At 38.5% G+C, this 17,860-nt stretch overlaps 1 protein-coding gene across 1 annotated transcript in view; it reads left to right on the top strand.

Annotated features, from left to right (window-relative positions):
- Window positions 1-17,440, top strand: part of LOC147712677 (adenosine receptor A3-like) — a 41,915-nt gene extending 24,475 nt beyond the window's left edge. Inside the window, exons 2-3 of the mRNA XM_086920367.1 lie at window positions 8,565-9,005; window positions 16,357-17,440. Of these exons, the coding sequence (XP_086776493.1) occupies window positions 8,665-9,005; window positions 16,357-17,062 (1,047 nt within the window). The 5' untranslated portion in view covers window positions 8,565-8,664 and the 3' untranslated portion in view covers window positions 17,063-17,440. The remainder of the gene's footprint in view (window positions 1-8,564; window positions 9,006-16,356) is intronic.
- The last annotated feature ends 420 nt before the right edge of the window (window positions 17,441-17,860 follow it).

Below are 17,860 nucleotides of genomic sequence, written 5' to 3'. Positions count from 1 at the left end.
AACTTAACATGAAGAGTTAAAACATGTAATCAATAACCAAAAAATTATGTCCTATGAAATTACCAATATAATCAATAACACCATCAATTCAAAATGAGCAAAATGTCACCAACAGTAAAAATCCTTACTATTCTCAACACTTCAAAAAACATCCTAGCATATTAACAACATTTCACAACCCTATTGATACTCACACCACTTCTTGCATCACCTTCTAGTACTGCTTTGCCAGTCTTCAGGTTCTGAGCATTGGAGTCAAGAATCAGGACTTGGACATTTATCTAACTTGGGCAATTATTTTACTTCCCTCTTAAGATCAATGATCCATTAGTTTAGTAGTTGATGGTGAAATCAATAATCATTAATCACCAAACTAATCAATAATGACCATCCTCTGCTTACCAAAAACTGATGGAGCGGTAATTTCTTCTGGTAGTTTCTCAATGCAAAACCTTCATGCTACCTCTAATTTACCGCTCAAAAGGTGTTGGGCCCTCCACACCATGTATTACCTTCAGGAGACTTTAAATAAAGATGAACAGTCAAAAATTCAATTATTATTTTAAGCCAATAAAGAGAGTTGTTGAGTATTTAAAGGGTTTTATTTTCTAGTCAAAAGTTAATTTTTCTCTGACTCTTTATTCATTAGTAAAATATCAATCAGGTTACAGAATTTGGAAAACAGGAAAAATAGCATTAATACAGAACACATTACAGTCTGCATATAAGCATTACATATGGAAAGAAAATGTGGCACAAAATTTCAGTCAAAACTCTTAAATAGTTTCTAAGAAAAATAGTCTTGCAAGGTTAATCAAAAATCAAATAGTTTGCAAAAATCTCCCATTAAGAGAAATAAATGCATAAGTCAAATAAATCTTTTCAGACCTAATTAATTAGTCAAAGCATAACCTAAAGTTTAGCATCTAAATCTAAAAAGCCTTTCTATCTGTTGCTGTTCTTCTGCATCTGTCTGTGTCTAAAGAGAAAGCAGAGAGTGAGGCAGCCCGCCCTTCACCAGACCTCAAAGGAATGTGGCCTGCAGTGCCAAGATATGACTTGTACGTGGTTGGTCAGTCATGACTTTACCAGTTTTAACAAAAGAAGCATACATGAATAATACATTTATAAACATTTGCAACATTTACTAGGAAAAATGTTTCATTCTAATTCTTTCTTCCTTTCACAGCGCAGTAGGATGGGTACTTTAGTTAGCTGGTACATTGGCACAATCACAAGAATGTACAGTTCAAGCTGTCCTTGACTCCTTCCGCAGTTTGAGTCAAGCTGCCACAGTCTGCACATGCTCTCTTCTCTTTCAAAGCAAACCATAGCCTTGCTGGTTTCACGGGCAGCCATTTAATGGTAGGCCCAAAATAAAACAAACACAAAGATAATATTAATTTCATGTAAATCAGCCCATTATGTTTCCCAACTCTATACTAATACCCCTTATAAATGTTTACCTAGCCAAGCTACTAGTGTAAAGCAGCTTTTCTATTTATGACAACATGCAAAATAAATGTGCAATGTGCAACAAAGAAAAAGAGGTGTTATTAACTGAAAATATTTATCAAAATATGCAAAAAGGTAAAGTCTTTTAAGACAGGAATAGTGTATTTAGAATACAAGGGATGATCTGGGAAGAGAGAAACATATTCTATTAATCTTCAAAGCTAAAAAGGCCACTTTTCTATTGCAAAAACATATGTTAATTCAGCAAAAGCATTTGAGAGTGAATAGGCCTCACTTTCATGTTTTTCATGTGCCATGTTTTTAACTTGCACCAAAAGGTGCGTGGCAATTTAAATGCAGCCTGTCTGAAGTACAAAAAATAAAACAATGCCTGACTGCAGATGAAATCTGCTCCATCACATGCACCCTCCCTTCCTCTTATTTGCTAATGTTTATAGCTGCTGTCCATCTGTTCTAACTTTGGCCTTCTCTAGGGAACCATACAATTATGTACAAAATACAGACAAAGCCCTCACTGTAAACATAACATTGCAGCTTATTAACGGCCTTTTAGGCAATGATTTATGTGTTCGAGGCTCTACAATTGGTGCTATTTTTCAATCTTATTTTGTGCTACAAGTGAGTATCAGAACTATGCAAAATAGCCAATTAAAGGGATAGTAAAGAGGCTATGCTTTGGAGTCAGAGAACAAGAAGAGGAAGACAAGTCATGAAGTAAGAAGCAAGAAAATGAAAGTGACAAAGTTAATCAACCGTAAGCAGTTGGCAGTTTGTTAAGCCCACTATACGTTTTGGGAAACCCAGAAAAGTTCTTTTAAAAGAAAAGGCTAAAGTGAAATCTTACAGAAATGCATAATGTAAAACGTTGAGCAGAAGCTGCTGAAAAGGAGAGCATTTTCTTTCCCTGAGTTCTCAAATTAATCAAAACTTTTCAAATTTGAAGAATTTACTTTCCTCCTGTGCTTTACTTCCTTTATATGCCAGATGTGGAAGTGTTTTGGAATTTCAAAGGGGTCAGGGGCACACCCAATTAAGAGGCAGCCTTAAGAGAACCCAAATATCTTTTGGGATAGTAAGGAGCCAGTCGCTTACTTGTGGGCGATAGCAACCTTGCATGCATCACTGTTTATTAAACAGGACTTAAATTCTCATTGTTGATGCCACTTTCATCATTTTGTGAAAAGGGCAATGCGGAGACTGTGAAAATAAAGATAATTGTATTTAGTGCCCAGCCCGCGCTGGGCAATTAATATGAGTACAAATTATCTGCTATCCAAGGAAAACTCTTCCATGTGTGTTTTTTTTAGTTTAATTACCTTCTGACTCACACCTCAGGGAGGTTCAAGGATCCTTCCTCTTCCTCCTCCCTTTCATCCATGACAAAAAACTGTAACCAAGTTTCATATACAAAAAGTTACGTTTACGCACATAGCAAACATATTCTTCTTTTCAAAATATCCATAATGAAGCTCCAAGGACAAAATAGTGCCCATAAGTTACAAACGTTTCAGAAGGGAGCATTCATCAGCATTGTTAAAAAATACTTGCAGCAATGTCTTGAACTCTGAAGATAAATCAGATGAAAAATGTCCACGAAGTAATTTTTACCATTTTGCCAGTTGGGTGATCATCCTTGCCTATTGGAGATTCTGGTATCAAATACCACAGTGCAGTAAAGTGTTGCCAACTTAGATGCTCAATTTATGATTGGAAAAAGCATTTTGGGATGTTACTATTGTTCCATTTGTTAATTTGTTGAGGTATCAGCGATTAATTGGACGTTTTAAGAAGAAGCAGTCAAATCAGACTATTGATTTCCACCCTATATACTGTTGTTACATGATAAAAATATTGAAAATCCAAGTAAAAAGGAAAGGGCATGTCGAAGCTTTCTTTTTGGCTGAGGAACGCCATGCTGCTTGAGCTTTTGGGCGTTTTGAGTAACCGAATTTTGAAAAAGCTTAACATGATTCAATATTGTTTGGCATCATGAAGGACTGAAATTGCTGAAGTTGGGTGGAAGGATTTCCTGAACAGGAGGCCCCAAATATGTCTTGCCTAGAGCTCCAAAGTCCATAAGATGGCACAGAGACATGTAACCAGACATGCCAAATAATGGCACCGAGAACACATTGACACAGTCGTGGGCTTTTCAGATAATTCCTTGCAATCAGGTTTGCTCATCTGAGGAGTTCAATTGAAGCAAACCATGATTACAACACCCAGAATGCACCAAGTTGTCCCAAGAAAGACCCTGACAGTGATTGATGTGACCACCGTACAGGCACAGACCTCACAAACCACTCTATTTGCCTGTGTGCCAGTCTGCCTTTCCTGCCAATGCACCACTCCAAGCACAGCACTCACACGAAAGAGGTGCAGAACAGCATTTCCAATGAGCAGTTGCATTACATGAGGACACATTCATTTTTTTGTTAGGCAAATAAAAATACAACTTGACTCAAGCTACTCAGCAAAAGGACCTTTAAAATAGGGAAGTTTTTAGATCGCAAAATCTGTTTCCTTCAGAAAAAAATTGTATGTCAGACACATCAATATTCTAGTTCTGGCTACGCAGGAAATCATTCTCACTAAATTCAGTCTGCCTCAGAGAGTGACCAAAATAGGAACTCTGATTTTTCTAGCTACATTGTTTTTACATTCTGTGTGGGAAACTGGCTATAGACATTCAAACCCTTAAAAAATTCCACATTATTATAAAGAACCCATTAAAAAAACTTTAAATTTATGCAGGAGTTTGCCAAGGTCATCACCGGGCCTTTTGTATAATAAGTTGTCCTCCTCACAGAGCCTGTGTCGGGAGGAGTGACAGACTTAGTGAGGATAGAAGAATATAAATGCATCAAACTGCACATGCTGAGAGTCCAGAGAATTAAAGATGAAGGGGGAGGCAAATTGTCTACCTTCTCTACAGCTTGCAAAATCATGTTATCAGTGGTTGGCTTTCTCTTCAGTGACGAACTGTTCTAAACTCATACACAAAAAGGAAGCTGTCCATGAGAGAATATGCGAATGAGGTCTGGAGAAAGATTGGTTTTGAAATTTATTGCCAGTCCCTTAAGATTTTATTTCAAGGCCTGATGTAGACTTTATTTCCAGTTCTATGGTTGTGTATGAAATAAAGGGATGACACTGCATTCTGAAATGCACCTAGTTGACATTTGCCATCCTAAATTCAAAAAGAAAAACGGACAATGGCTGAGCAGTGTATTAACAGGTTTGACTAGACATTTGTCGATTTTTCCCTCGACAAACAAGCATATATTATTAATTCTTTTTTTAATATGGTTGTTCAGTTCTACATAATGTCTTCTTGGTTATATATAAGGTAACAAAAATGCTTATAGCACCTTTTTATTATATCTTTTCAACATGCTTCACAGAAGCCAAAATGCGCTACAACACAGCTTAAAGACATCGGCAAAGCCAATAGCTCTGGCTAAATACTTATATGGTCCCAAAGGCGAGCCCTATTGGCTATGCCATTGTTTGGTATTTTTAATGTACCGTTCCAAAATGGCAGACGCTCATCTTGGAGTGGTAAAATGAAAAGCTTTAAAAAAGCACACAAATGAGAATTATTTAGAAAGGTGCAGCCTTCAACTGCGCAGCCCACTCTAAGAATTGGTATAGTACACAATTCAACAGCAGAAAGTTAAAGGTTGGCTGTATGCTTGACCCAAAAATTAGTAATCCACCATACCAATTATATAGATAGGTTACAGACTTAGGGCGTTTTCGTTTTGAGGTTTCAAGAAACTTGCTTTTGAATGTATAATTATGTGACAGAATTGTACAACGATGTCACACGTTGGATGCGCCTCATATGATGCAGTGTAATTGCGTGCCTGACGCCTTGGCCGTATTACCGGCATTATTTGAATGCAGTAAAATATATAGTGTCTCCTAAAGGGTGGGTGCCAGACGTCTGCTGCTAAACAATGGTCAAATGCGAACAGCACATGCACAAATAAAATACCTGAGAGAACCCATACTAACAATCAGAGATAGGCAAAACCCAACTAACAATCAGAGATAGGCAAAACCTCCAACAAGAAACAAAGATATCAACTACTACAAACAGAATACCAAGAATGGACTGAAGCTCAGATTGAGACAAACACAAGCTCCAAATAAAAGCAGAAAAACATGAAAAGCACAAGAAGTGTCTAATATATTAACTTAGACTTATAGATTGATGCACACGTTTAAATATAACATCTGACAATCAAGCAGCATTACTGTATTCTACAGTGTTGTTATACACGTCAAATAATCAAAAGTGCCCAAAAGACAAAAATATAAGAAAAAGTCGTTTAGGCAGAAGAGCCAGTGATAAGAGTCCCACAGAATATCTAAAGATTGTAAAACAAAAATTGAAATCCACCGAGTGTTGCAATTAAACAATGAGAGATGAACGGAGAAATCATAATAAACCAAAGAAACAAACCACACACCCATGTGATAAAAAAAATAGTCAAAATGAGTTCAAAGAACTGGTGACTCTATAACGCAAGCAATTCTATTTTATAAATACCTTATAATACAATTTGTATTTCAGCAAGTACATCCTTTCTTCTCACATATATCAATTGTCAAGGGTACGAAAAAAGCCATCCAAGTTTGTTAGGTCTAAGTAAGTTGCACCAGTCACTAAAAGAGACAAGTTGAAACATGAGCATAATATCCACTGAGAACCCTTTCCAAACAGTCATAGGTTATAAAATGTGTGATAAACTCAAAGATAAAGGAAGAGATACAATAAATTTATAGTGTAAAAATATGGTAATTTCAAATCAACCGTATCGACCTCGTTAGGAAAAACACTACTGAAACATTGGTTAATTTTCGACCTACTCAGGCGCCACTCTCTGACTGCAAACCTCTGGTTTGCACGAGGCACCATATATGATCGTAGTCAAACAGTACGAGAAACATTTTGTTTGTTTTTCTCAACGTACATTAAACATGTCTGTTTAGATGATTCCTGTGTCGGCAAAACTGTGCGACATTACACAGTACCAAAACTATTTGTTGCCGCGCCTAGAAATCACAAAAGTGCTATATAAAAAAGTTATTTTCCGTTATTTTTTGCTGTTTGCTTTGCCTCTGGCTCGAGGGTTTACTAATATAGTGTACAAAAATATATGTAGTGTATCCAAATCAGAAATGCCAAACGGATATCCGAAATGGCCTGCATTGCATGTGCCAGTATATGGAGTATTGCCGCGTTGGTATTTCATGCCTGCTAGAATTAACCTCATAGCTGCTATTAAACATTCCTCCCAGTGCTGCGCTTTCCATTGGAACTAGTGCTGAATGGACGTCCAATGGTCGTGCGCAGCACTGGGGAGGTAGTGCTGCCGTCGGCCAATGCACCGAGGCAGCACTTAAGGGGTTAAATGCAAAGTTAAAAACAATGTTGTTTATTGAACTACTATTTAAATAATGGGGCTCAAGTTTACGTGGTAACTTATACACACATTAGCATAGTAAATAGTTTAGAACATATGAGATATAAAACTCTCAGGGTTAAATTACTTAAGTTGCGGGCTTGCAGGCTGGGGGGGCAAGTCTTGTGTGGCTTCAGAGGATCCTAGATGAGGCAGCTCTGATGCGGAGGCAGGGTCCCGACGGTGCTGGTAGGGCTGGGGAAACGTCACATAGCTGCTGCTGGATTCTGTTGTAGTCCGAGACTGTCCGGCCCTCGCTCGCTTTAAGGCAGAGCAGGGTCACACTGGAATCTTGCTGCAGGCCGTAAAATCAGGGTCATGCAGGTCACAGGTGGTTCTAACCAGCTGCACGATGAGGTAGGTGGCGCTGCGTGGACAAAGAGAAAGGGAATCCAGAGAGAAAATGTCTCTCTTCAAAGGATTTCCCTTCCTGCTACAGCGCTCACCTCAGGGAGATCACATGCAGTGCAAACAGAGCATGCGCGCAACCGGATAGTGAAAAACCGGGACATTTCTGTGTTTAACCCAGACACTGTTCTAAAACGAGGACATTTGACTCACTTGAGTAAAGTGTCGGGACACTGGGACACTTCACCAAAAACATTGACCGTCCGGGGAAAACCGGGACGTCTGCTCACTGTATGCTGATATCACACATGCACATCACTTTTGTGGATCCGATCCACTGCGATGAAAGTGCTGCAGCTAGCTGTGCAGCGGGGAGGGTGCGGTTTGGACACAAAGTACAACTACACAAAAATTAGTGTGTCTAAACATATATAACCCAAATGTGAAGGGCAACAAGTAATAAGCCCAGTAGCCTTAGGCAGAAGCCAGACTCAAAGAGGAGGGAAAAATATTGAAGATTAACCACAGGAAAGCAAGGATTTTTTAAGGGCACACGAAGGAACAAATAAAAACAGGTGGGCATGAAGGGGCGTGGTCTAATCCCACAGAGGAGATACTGCATGTTGAGAGACAGCGCATGCGTGCTGCAAAGGCTCGACCTAAAAAGGAGTTTCACTTGTCATTTTCAACTCGCTGTCAGAGTGATATGCTCCGCTCTCTTTGTCTGTTTTATACTCCAAACCATCATGGTGGAAAACACCCCATTTTTCCAGTGAGGCATTCATGATTCTACACTTTCTATTTATAGGGCACATAACAATTGAATGCTACAGGATAGATTTTACATAGCTACTCTTCTGTTCACTGCACTATGCTTGTAGCGCTTGAACTGCATAGTTATCTACGGGCTTATATACATACTCATTCTGGCATTTACTTAGCAATTCACTCACTTGCCCATGACTACTTATTCATAATTGTCTTTATTTGCCCAGTTGCCTTTCAACACATTAATTCTCAGTAGATTATCATTCAAACTCTCACTCACTCTTTGGCTCAGTCACAGAAACATTCATTCAACATTTTAGACAACAAGCTATTCTTTCACTACACTACTCATTCACCCAACTGTTTCCTCATTGAACCACTTACACAGTCACTCTGGGTACTTACTCATCGCAAACTTATTGGCAGCAGACTTGAGATGCCTAGGAGGTTTAAAATCAATTTATGAATGTTAAAACCTGTCCCTTTTCTTTCCTCCAGGGTCAAACTCTGAGCCAAACTCTTGAATTAAACCGTTTGGACCCTGAAGCTGCAAATTGTTTATTGATTGTGGACCAACCACCATAGCCACTATCTTAAGATGGCGACCCAGCTCGACAAAATGGATCTCTTTTACATTGTAATGGAAGCTGTAATTTCTGTGATTGCTGTGATCGGAAATATACTCGTCATCTGGGCAGTGAAGATAAATCCGGATCTTCAGACCCCAACATTTTACTTCATTGTGTCGTTGGCGGTGGCAGACATTGCTGTGGGATTCTTAGTTGCACCTTTAGCCATCGTAGTGAGCTTGGGGGTTGAAATTCACTTCTACGGCTGCCTTTTCATGTGCTGTCTTCTGATCATATTCACACATGTGTCCATCCTGTCTCTGCTAGCCATAGCGATTGACAGGTATCTGAGGATAAAGATTCCGACCAGGTAAGACCAGTTGAGTCCAGACCAATACCGGATTCATGCTTAGTAGTTACATGAAACATGCATTTAATTGTTGTTTATCCCAACAAAGTTTCAAAGATGTCTCAGGACTAATATGGGGGATTGATTAGTATTATATGGATACTCGACAACATGCCTCATGAAGTTAAGATTGGTTTGTTATATTGCATATCTATGTACAAGCTCAATACTACATCTGTAAAAAAAGGTTCAAGGATGACAGTCTGTTTTCATTTGGGCATTGCTACAACAAGCAGCATTCTTTGCAATATAATTATGAGTTTCAATACAGATGAAACTGGATCACTGACAAAATGTCGACCTACAAAATATCGACCTACAGGAATATCGAGTCAAAAATATCGAGGGCAAGAATATCGACATCCTATCTACAACATGGAGAGTACAAAAATGTCAAAAAAATAATATAGATGTTAAAAATATCGATGTTAAAAATATCGTTTTTTTTCTTATAAAATATAAATGTAAAATAAAGTAAATAATACTAATAAATACAATCTACATAGTTAAAAGTATCTAATAATGTTTAAAATTAATAAATAATACATATATAATAATAAGACATTATTTAAATATATACAGTAAATATATAATATATATGTACTGAAAAATAAGCTGTTATAATCATTTTACTAATGTATTAATTAATCAATTATATTCTAAATTACAAATACATTTACAAACATAAAACAATAACATTAATAAAAATTAAAAAATATAAAAAATTAAATATACTTGTAATATTTTTTAAATTAATTATATAAAACGTTGGATAGCGTGAGGGTAAAAATTACTATTCCCAGTCCAGAGAGTGCAACAGTAGGGAAAGCGTTGGATAGCGTAGGGGTAAAAATTACTATTCCCACTCCAGAGAGTGCAACAGTAGGGAAAGCGTTGGATAGCATAGGGGTAAAAATGACTATTCCCACTCCAGAGAGTGCAACAGTAGAGAAAGCGTTGGATAGCGTAGGGGTATAAATTACTATTCCCACTCCAGAGAGTGCAACAGTAGGGAAAGCGTTGGATAGCGTATAGGTAAAAATGACTATTCCCTCTCCAGAGAGTGCAACAGTAGGGAAAGTGTTGGATAGCGTAGGGGTAAAAATTACTATTCCCACTCCAGAGAGTGCAACAGTAGGGAAAGCGTTGGATAGCGTAGGGGTATAAATTACTATTCCCACTCCAGAGAGTGCAACAGTAGGGAAAGCGTTGGATAGCGTAGGGGTAAAAATTACTATTCCCACTCCAGAGATGGCAACAGTAGGGAAAGTATTGGATAGCGTAGGGGTAAAAATTACTATTCCCACTCCAGAGAGTGCAACAGTAGGGAAAGCGTTGGATAGCGTAGGAGTAAAAATTACTATTCCCACTCCACAGAGTGCAACAGTAGGGAAAGCGTTGGATAGCGTAGCAGTAAAAATTACTATTCCCACTCCAGAGAGTGAAACAGTAGGGAAAGCGTTGGCTAGCATAGGGGTAAAAATTACTATTCCCACTCCAGAGAGTGCAACAGTAGGGAAAGCGTTCGGATAGCGTAGGAGTAAAAATTACTATTCCCACTTCAGAGAGTGCAACAGTAGGGAAAGCATTGGATAGCGTAAGAGTAAAAATTACTATTCACACTCCAGAGAGTGCAACAGTAGGGAAAGCTTTGGATAGCGTAGGGGTAAAAATTACTATTCCCACTCCAGAGAGTGCAACAGTAGGGAAAGCGTTGGATAGCGTAGGAGTATAAATTACTATTCCCACTCCAGACAGTGTAACAGTAGGGAAAGCGTTGGATAGCGTAGGAGTAAAAATTACTATTCCCACTCCACAGAGTGCAACAGTAGGGAAAGAGTTGGATAGCGTAGCAGTAAAAATTACTATTCCCTCTCCAGAGAGTGCAACAGTAGGGAAAGCGTTGGATAGCGTAGGGGTAAAAATTACTATTCCCACTCCAGAGAGTGCAACAGTAGGGAAAGCGTTGGATAGCGTAGGAGTAAAGTTACTATTCCCATTCCAGAGAGTGCAACAGTAGAGAAAGCGTTGGATAGCGTTGGAGTAAAAATTACTATTCCCACTCCAGGGAGTGCAACAGTAGGGAAATCGTTGGATAGCGTAGGGGTAAAAATTACTATTCCCACTCCAGAGAGTGCAACAGTAGGGAAAGCGTTGGATATTGTAGGGGTAAAAATTACTATTCCCACTCCAGAGAGTGCAACAATAGGGAAAGTGTTGGATAGCGTAGGGGTTAAAATAACATACTTATAAATAAAAGCTTTTTTTTAATAATAAAAATATAAACAATTAAATAAATATAAACCATATACAATACCTATACATAATTATAAAGAACATGATTAGCTAAATAGATTTAACAAATAATAAATATAAAATAATACTATTTTATAATATTTAATTACCAATTAATAATTAATTAACAATTATATTATTACCAATACAATTATTTTTAATACATTATTACTTAATGATATTTAAATTACTTCCCACCATATTCCCCTATAAAGCCACTACCGCAACAGAACACATTTATCCATTTATGAATTAAGGGGTAAAAATTACTATTCCCACTCCAGAGAGTGCAACAGTAGGGAAAGCGTTGGATAGCGTAGGAGTATAAATTACTATTCCCACTCCAGACAGTGCAACAGTAGGGAAAGCGTTGGATAGCGTAGAAGTAAAATTTACTATTCCCACTCCACAGAGTGCAACAGTAGGGAAAGCGTTGGATAGCCTAGCAGTAAAAATTACTATTCCCACTCCAGAGAGTGCAACAGTAGGGAAAGCGTTGGATAGCGTAGGGGTAAAAATTACTATTCCCACTCCAGAGAGTGCAACAGTAGGGAAAGCGTTGGATAGCGTAGGAGTAAAGTTACTATTCCCACTCCAGAGAGTGCAACAGTAGAGAAAGCGTTGGATAGCGTCGGAGTAAAAATTACTATTCCAACTCCAGAGAGTGCAACAGTAGGGAAATCGTTGGATAGCGTAGGGGTAAAAATTACTATTCCCACTCCAGGGAGTGCAACAGTAGGGAAAGCGTTGGTTATTGTAGGGGTAAAAATTACTATTCCCACTCCAGAGAGTGCAACAGTAGGGAAAGTGTTGGATAGCATAGGGGTTAAAATAACATACTTATAAATAAAAGCTTTTTTTTTTAATAATAAAAATATAAACAATTAAATATATATAAACCATACACAATACCTATACATAATTATAAAAAACATAATTAGCTAAATAGATTTAACAAATAATAAATATAAAAAAATACTATTTTATAATATTTAATTACCAATTAATAATTAATGAACAATTATATTACTAACAATACAATTATTTCTAATACATTATTACTTAATGAAATTTAAATTACTTCCCACCATATTCCCCTATAAAACCCACTACCCGCAACAGAACACATTTATCCATTTTTTAATTAATTAAAATTAATTACCAATTAATTCAAATTAATTAACTAATAATTAAAATTAATTACCAATTAATTAAAATTATGTTATAATTCCTACTAATTAATATTTAATTAAACATAATTAAATTACTTCCCACCCTATTCCCCTATAAACCCACAACCCGCTACAGAACATATATATCAATTAATCAATTAATTAAAATGAAATACCAATTAATTAAAAATAATTACCAACTAATTATAATTTAATAATAAATCCTACTAATTAATAATCATTTTACCATAATTAAATTACTTCCCACCCTATTCCCCTATAAACCCACAACCCGCTACAGAACATATATATCAATTAATCAATTAATTAAATTAATTTCCAATTAATTAAAAATAATTACCAATTATTATAATTTATTAATAAATCCTACTAATTAATAATCAATTTACCATAATTAAATTACTTCCCACCCTATTCCCCTATAAACCCACAACCCGCTCCGGTACTAAAACATATCATTTTCTTATAAATAAATGTATTATTATATAAAATTAATACACATATAATATTAATTATTTTAAATACTTAAGTTAAACATATAACACATACATAATAAAAAACTATAAAATAATACAAATATCGATATTAGTGTCATCGAAATTAGTGACATCGATATATATGCTATCGATATTACTAACTTCGATATTACTTACATCGAAATAAAGAATTTCGATATTACTTACCTTAGGGTCGATATTCTGTCCAACGATATTCTTGTCATCGATATTCTGCTCCTTCAAAATTTCATACACAATATTATGGTAGGTCGATATTTAATACTCGATATTTTGACTGTGTACCGATGAAACTAAAGAAATTGCAAATTCCCTCTCTCCCCTTCTAACTAACAGAGAAAGGTTCGCTATATTATTGAATACGTTTTAAGTGATCCATCTGAGAACACATATTTTCTCTCCTTTCACAATAGCAAGATATTTTTGATAATGTTGCAATTGGGAACAGTGATAATGTTGACATAGAGGTGGGTGAGCCTGCTAATTAATGGGGAGAGCTGAGTCAAGGGTCTGTGTGGGTTCTAAGAGTCTGTGCCCGAGCCGAGCCCTGAAAATAGTTGCATCTAAATCATACCACAAACAATCAATCAATCAATCAATGTATTTCTAAAGTGCATAGTTTCACAGAGCTATCCATAAAGACGGACAAAACTTAAAACAATCAGGTTTTCAGCAATTTTCAGAACTCCAACAACAAAGAACAGCACAAGGTAAGACCCAGAAGAATACATAAAGATCAGCCAGGTGCCTGACATAGATATTGAACAATGTTTGGCTCAATGAAGAGCCTTGCGGAACCCCGCAAGGCAGATGGAAAATGGAAGACTCATACGGCTTGCAAGAGACATGGAAAGTGCAATCCTGTATAAAAAAAGAAGAGCCAGGAACAGCAGTGGCCTGTGGAGGGAGTTGCGGTAGGGCAGGCAGGCAGGGTGGGGGAGGGCAGAGTGGGGGGTGATAAACAACTGAATCTGGATGATCGCAGGTAAGTAAACAATTAAATTAATAAAACGAACTTCGTTCCATGCCCTGCATCGCAAAATGCGATGCAGGGCGTGCTACGAAATTCGTTTTATTAATTTAATTGTTTACTTACCTGCAATCATCCAGATTCAGCTGTTTATCACCCCCACACTGCCCCTCCCCCGCCCCGCCTGCCTGCCCCACCGCAACTCCCTCCACGGGCCGCGGCTGGCCAGGAAAGAGCTGAATTTTGGAGGCCAATGTCTCTCAGCTTCTGACACAGAACTACATGAAAACTGTCAAACGCTGCGCTGAGATCTAGAAGAATACGAACCGCCATCATGCCCCCATAGATCCAATTGTTTTCTAAGATGCTCCACTGCATCTAAAAGAGCAGTCTCTGTGCTAAAGCCTGTATGGAAGCCCAGTTGGGAAGTGTGCAGCAGTCCAGAACTTTCCAAGAACTTAGAGAGCTGACTATTCACCTGTTTTTCTACTATGTTTGCACAGATCTGTAGAAGCAAAATGGGGGGAAATGTGCCCAGACTTTGAGATCTAGAGTAGGGTTTTTAAGTAAAGGGATGACCGCAGTGTGTTTGCTGCCTAAGGGAACTCTACCATCCTCCGGAAATGCATTAAAAATATGTATTACATAGGGGGAGAGCACATTGATGATCTTAAACATCTGTTCAGAAGAAAGGTGATCCTGGAGAGAACCTGATCTAATAGAGCCTAATAATGACTCCAATATATCCTAATCTATGGGGCATCAGGAGAAAATATGATAGTGTCTTTAAAATTAAAACCATTTCTTTCTTAACATGCAAAAGCATTTCACCTTGATATATCAATTATTTTTGTACAATGAACACCCCGAACTCATGTATCGAAGACACTTGCAAATGTGATAGTGAATAAAAGGGGGGGAATCTATAAAATAAAATGCATGCTTAAGATCACACAATTTGGTCTAGCAGGGAAGTCAGGATTGTCACAGGTTTTCTGATTTCGCATTGATGCAATTCACCCACTAAATGGCGACCTCCATCTCTCCTTTTTAACTCCAAACATTTAAACTTTGGTTTTAAATCTTGGCACTTGATCATAGGGCGTGGATGGCAGGGAGCCATCAAATTAAAGCTCCGCTTGTTTTGGGCTTAAGGGTCGAAGAAGACATTGAGCTGAGCTAGAGCTAAATGACTTGACGAAATATATGCTGACATATGTCCCATACACAAACTTGGATGACACACACATGAAGAACTGTTGTGGATGCGTGGATAACATATTTCGTGTATAGATGTGGCAGTCGATAAGAGTTGTGACCTTGCATTGATAAACGTATGAACCTGGACCCGTAGCGGCCCGTGGTGGGAGTGCTGCCGGGCGCTGGTGTTGGGTGGGGGAGGGGCAGGATGGGGGGTAGTAAACTAAAGATTATGGCTGATTAGAGGTAAGTAAACATCTAAACAAATAAAATGAATTTCGTTGTGTTCGCTGCATCACCAAATGCGATGCAGCACAGGTAACGAAATATACTATTATACTAATTTCCCACATTGCATGTGAGTATTACTGCCCTCACGCTGGTTGTCACTGTTTTCTTATCGCGCTTGTGTCCATCGCCGTTTTGTCGCGTTGGGGAATGTGTTTTTATCTCCATCGTGGTGGTTGTTTCACAGACATTGGCATCAGTGTCGGCAAACTATTGCATGCTACCGCCGTGTTGTGAATTTCACGTTGTCACTGGATTATTTTGGGCTTCGATGCTGCTCTTGCAGTAGTTATTATGCGTTCTTGTGAATATACTCCCTAGAGTGGTGGATAATTTGTTTAAGAGTAAATAATCCTTTAAAGGTCATTAAAAGTCATTACCACATTCCTATCTCTCAGAGATAAGTCTAGCGGAAGTTTATTTTTGCATACAGAGAAAATATAAGGAAAAGTTATGGTCTATTTATTTAAGTTTTACATCCACTATAATTATTTTGACACCCCCTCAGCCATGCAAAATTCATAGGTTACAAATTGTATTTGCATATAAGAGACTTATATGGTTCTGGGTCATCAAGATTTTGAGTCAAAGGGCAATAGACGTGTGTCAATGGGAGTGCTGGTAGCCTATGTATGTAGGGTAGTCTATATATGTAGAAGGGTCCTTGATCATTACATTGTGAAAATCCGAATAAAAAACTACTCTATACAAGTGAGTCCTATTTTGCTGGCGATCTTTTCACTATATGTCACTAACAATGTCCTGTTAGACAAACTCAAGATAACAAGCCTTACGTTGATTGTTCATATTATTTAATTAGCTCTCTAAAGGTTGTCTAATTTTTCTTCCAGGTACAGGACGGTGGCAACTACCAGGAGGATTTGGGCAGGCATCAGTGTGTGTTGGGTTGTGTCTTCGCTCATGGGCTTTCTGCCCATGTTTGGCTGGAACGAAAGGGCTCGGCTACCAGCCGGCGAGACAACTATCACTCACCAGGCGTGTCAGTTCACATCAGTAGTGAGCATGGATTTCATGGTATATTTTAGCTCTTTTGGTTGGATCTTGTCACCTTTAATCATTATGATAATATTATATGCCGAAATATTTTACCGCATTCGAAAACTATTGAGCCAAAATACCACAAAAAATAAAGACACACAAAAATATTACAGAAAGGAGAACAAAACAGCCAAATCGCTGGCGCTTGTGCTGCTTTTGTTCGCCCTGTGCTGGCTCCCACTCTGTATCCTAAACTGTCTGCTCCTTTTCAACCCCAATAGTCACATCCCGAAAGCCGTCTTCTATGTCGCTATTTTATTGTCTCATGCAAATTCAGGCATGAACCCGATTGTGTACGCATATAAGATCAAGAAGTTCAAAGTCACCTGCATGAGCATTGTGAAGAACTGCGTCCTTCGGGAGAGAGCTGATCACAGAGTGAAGGCTGCATCAGAGCAGGAGTCCCAGAGCACTATGGCGCAGCGCACAGCAGAGGAACACACAGAGAGACAAGAGTGTTGTAAAGCAGTGGAATTTGTTGGCCCATTTGTTGATTGACTGTGTGCCCAGTAGGCACTTTTCCATAATGTTGAGTTCAATGGAGAAACTCCAGGACAGGTTTATGCTTCACACTGTTGACCACTATTATGCTCGTACTGCTACATCACAACTAAATACCAAATATTTGTTCCGCGAAACCATTAGGTCTTCTTTTATATACAAACACATGCAAACACAGGCATGCAAAAAAGCTGTGTTGTGTTGTGTTAGCACAAAAAAAGCCATATTGGAAATGTTAATAACATTCATTAAAGACACTGGTTCCAGTTGTTGAGTTCAGACTGCCAACACTGCTTCTAGTTTCTGTTTTATTCTGGGTCCGGGCGGCTGAGTATTTCATCTGTAATATGTAGATAAAACGAGCAATTAACCTCTTATCTTTCTCCTTTTTTACAACTCTTTTTTGATGACTGCGCTCATTAACAGTAATCTTATAACTAGGAGTCTCCATGGCACCATGGAAACGGCAACTACAACGCGGCTGTTTCCACGCAAACCTTAACCACGCATGCATTACAACGCAAGAAAAGGGGGGGCCACTCGGCCCCCCACGCACACATGGCAGGGCCCGGCCCCCCCCCCTTCCACCAGTGCTGGTTGGCTGCGCGTCCCGCCGGTTGACCCGGAAGCAGTCTTGCGCTTCCGGGGCAAGGGGGCGGGATCGCGGCTTAGGGGGGGTTTAAGAGCCTGGGGAGCGTGGGAAGCGGCCTCTTTGTGCCCGCGCTCCCGAGGCTCGCTCGCTCCCCACCCTCCATCCCCTTGTAGCAGAATTCTGGTGAGGACACTGGTAGGTAT

This window comes from Lissotriton vulgaris, chromosome 5 (genome assembly GCF_964263255.1).
Source record: "Lissotriton vulgaris chromosome 5, aLisVul1.2, whole genome shotgun sequence".
NCBI lineage: Eukaryota > Metazoa > Chordata > Amphibia > Caudata > Salamandridae > Lissotriton > Lissotriton vulgaris.
The sequence above is the reverse complement of the archived record's forward strand: the minus strand, read 5'-3'. Positions and strand labels throughout refer to the sequence as shown.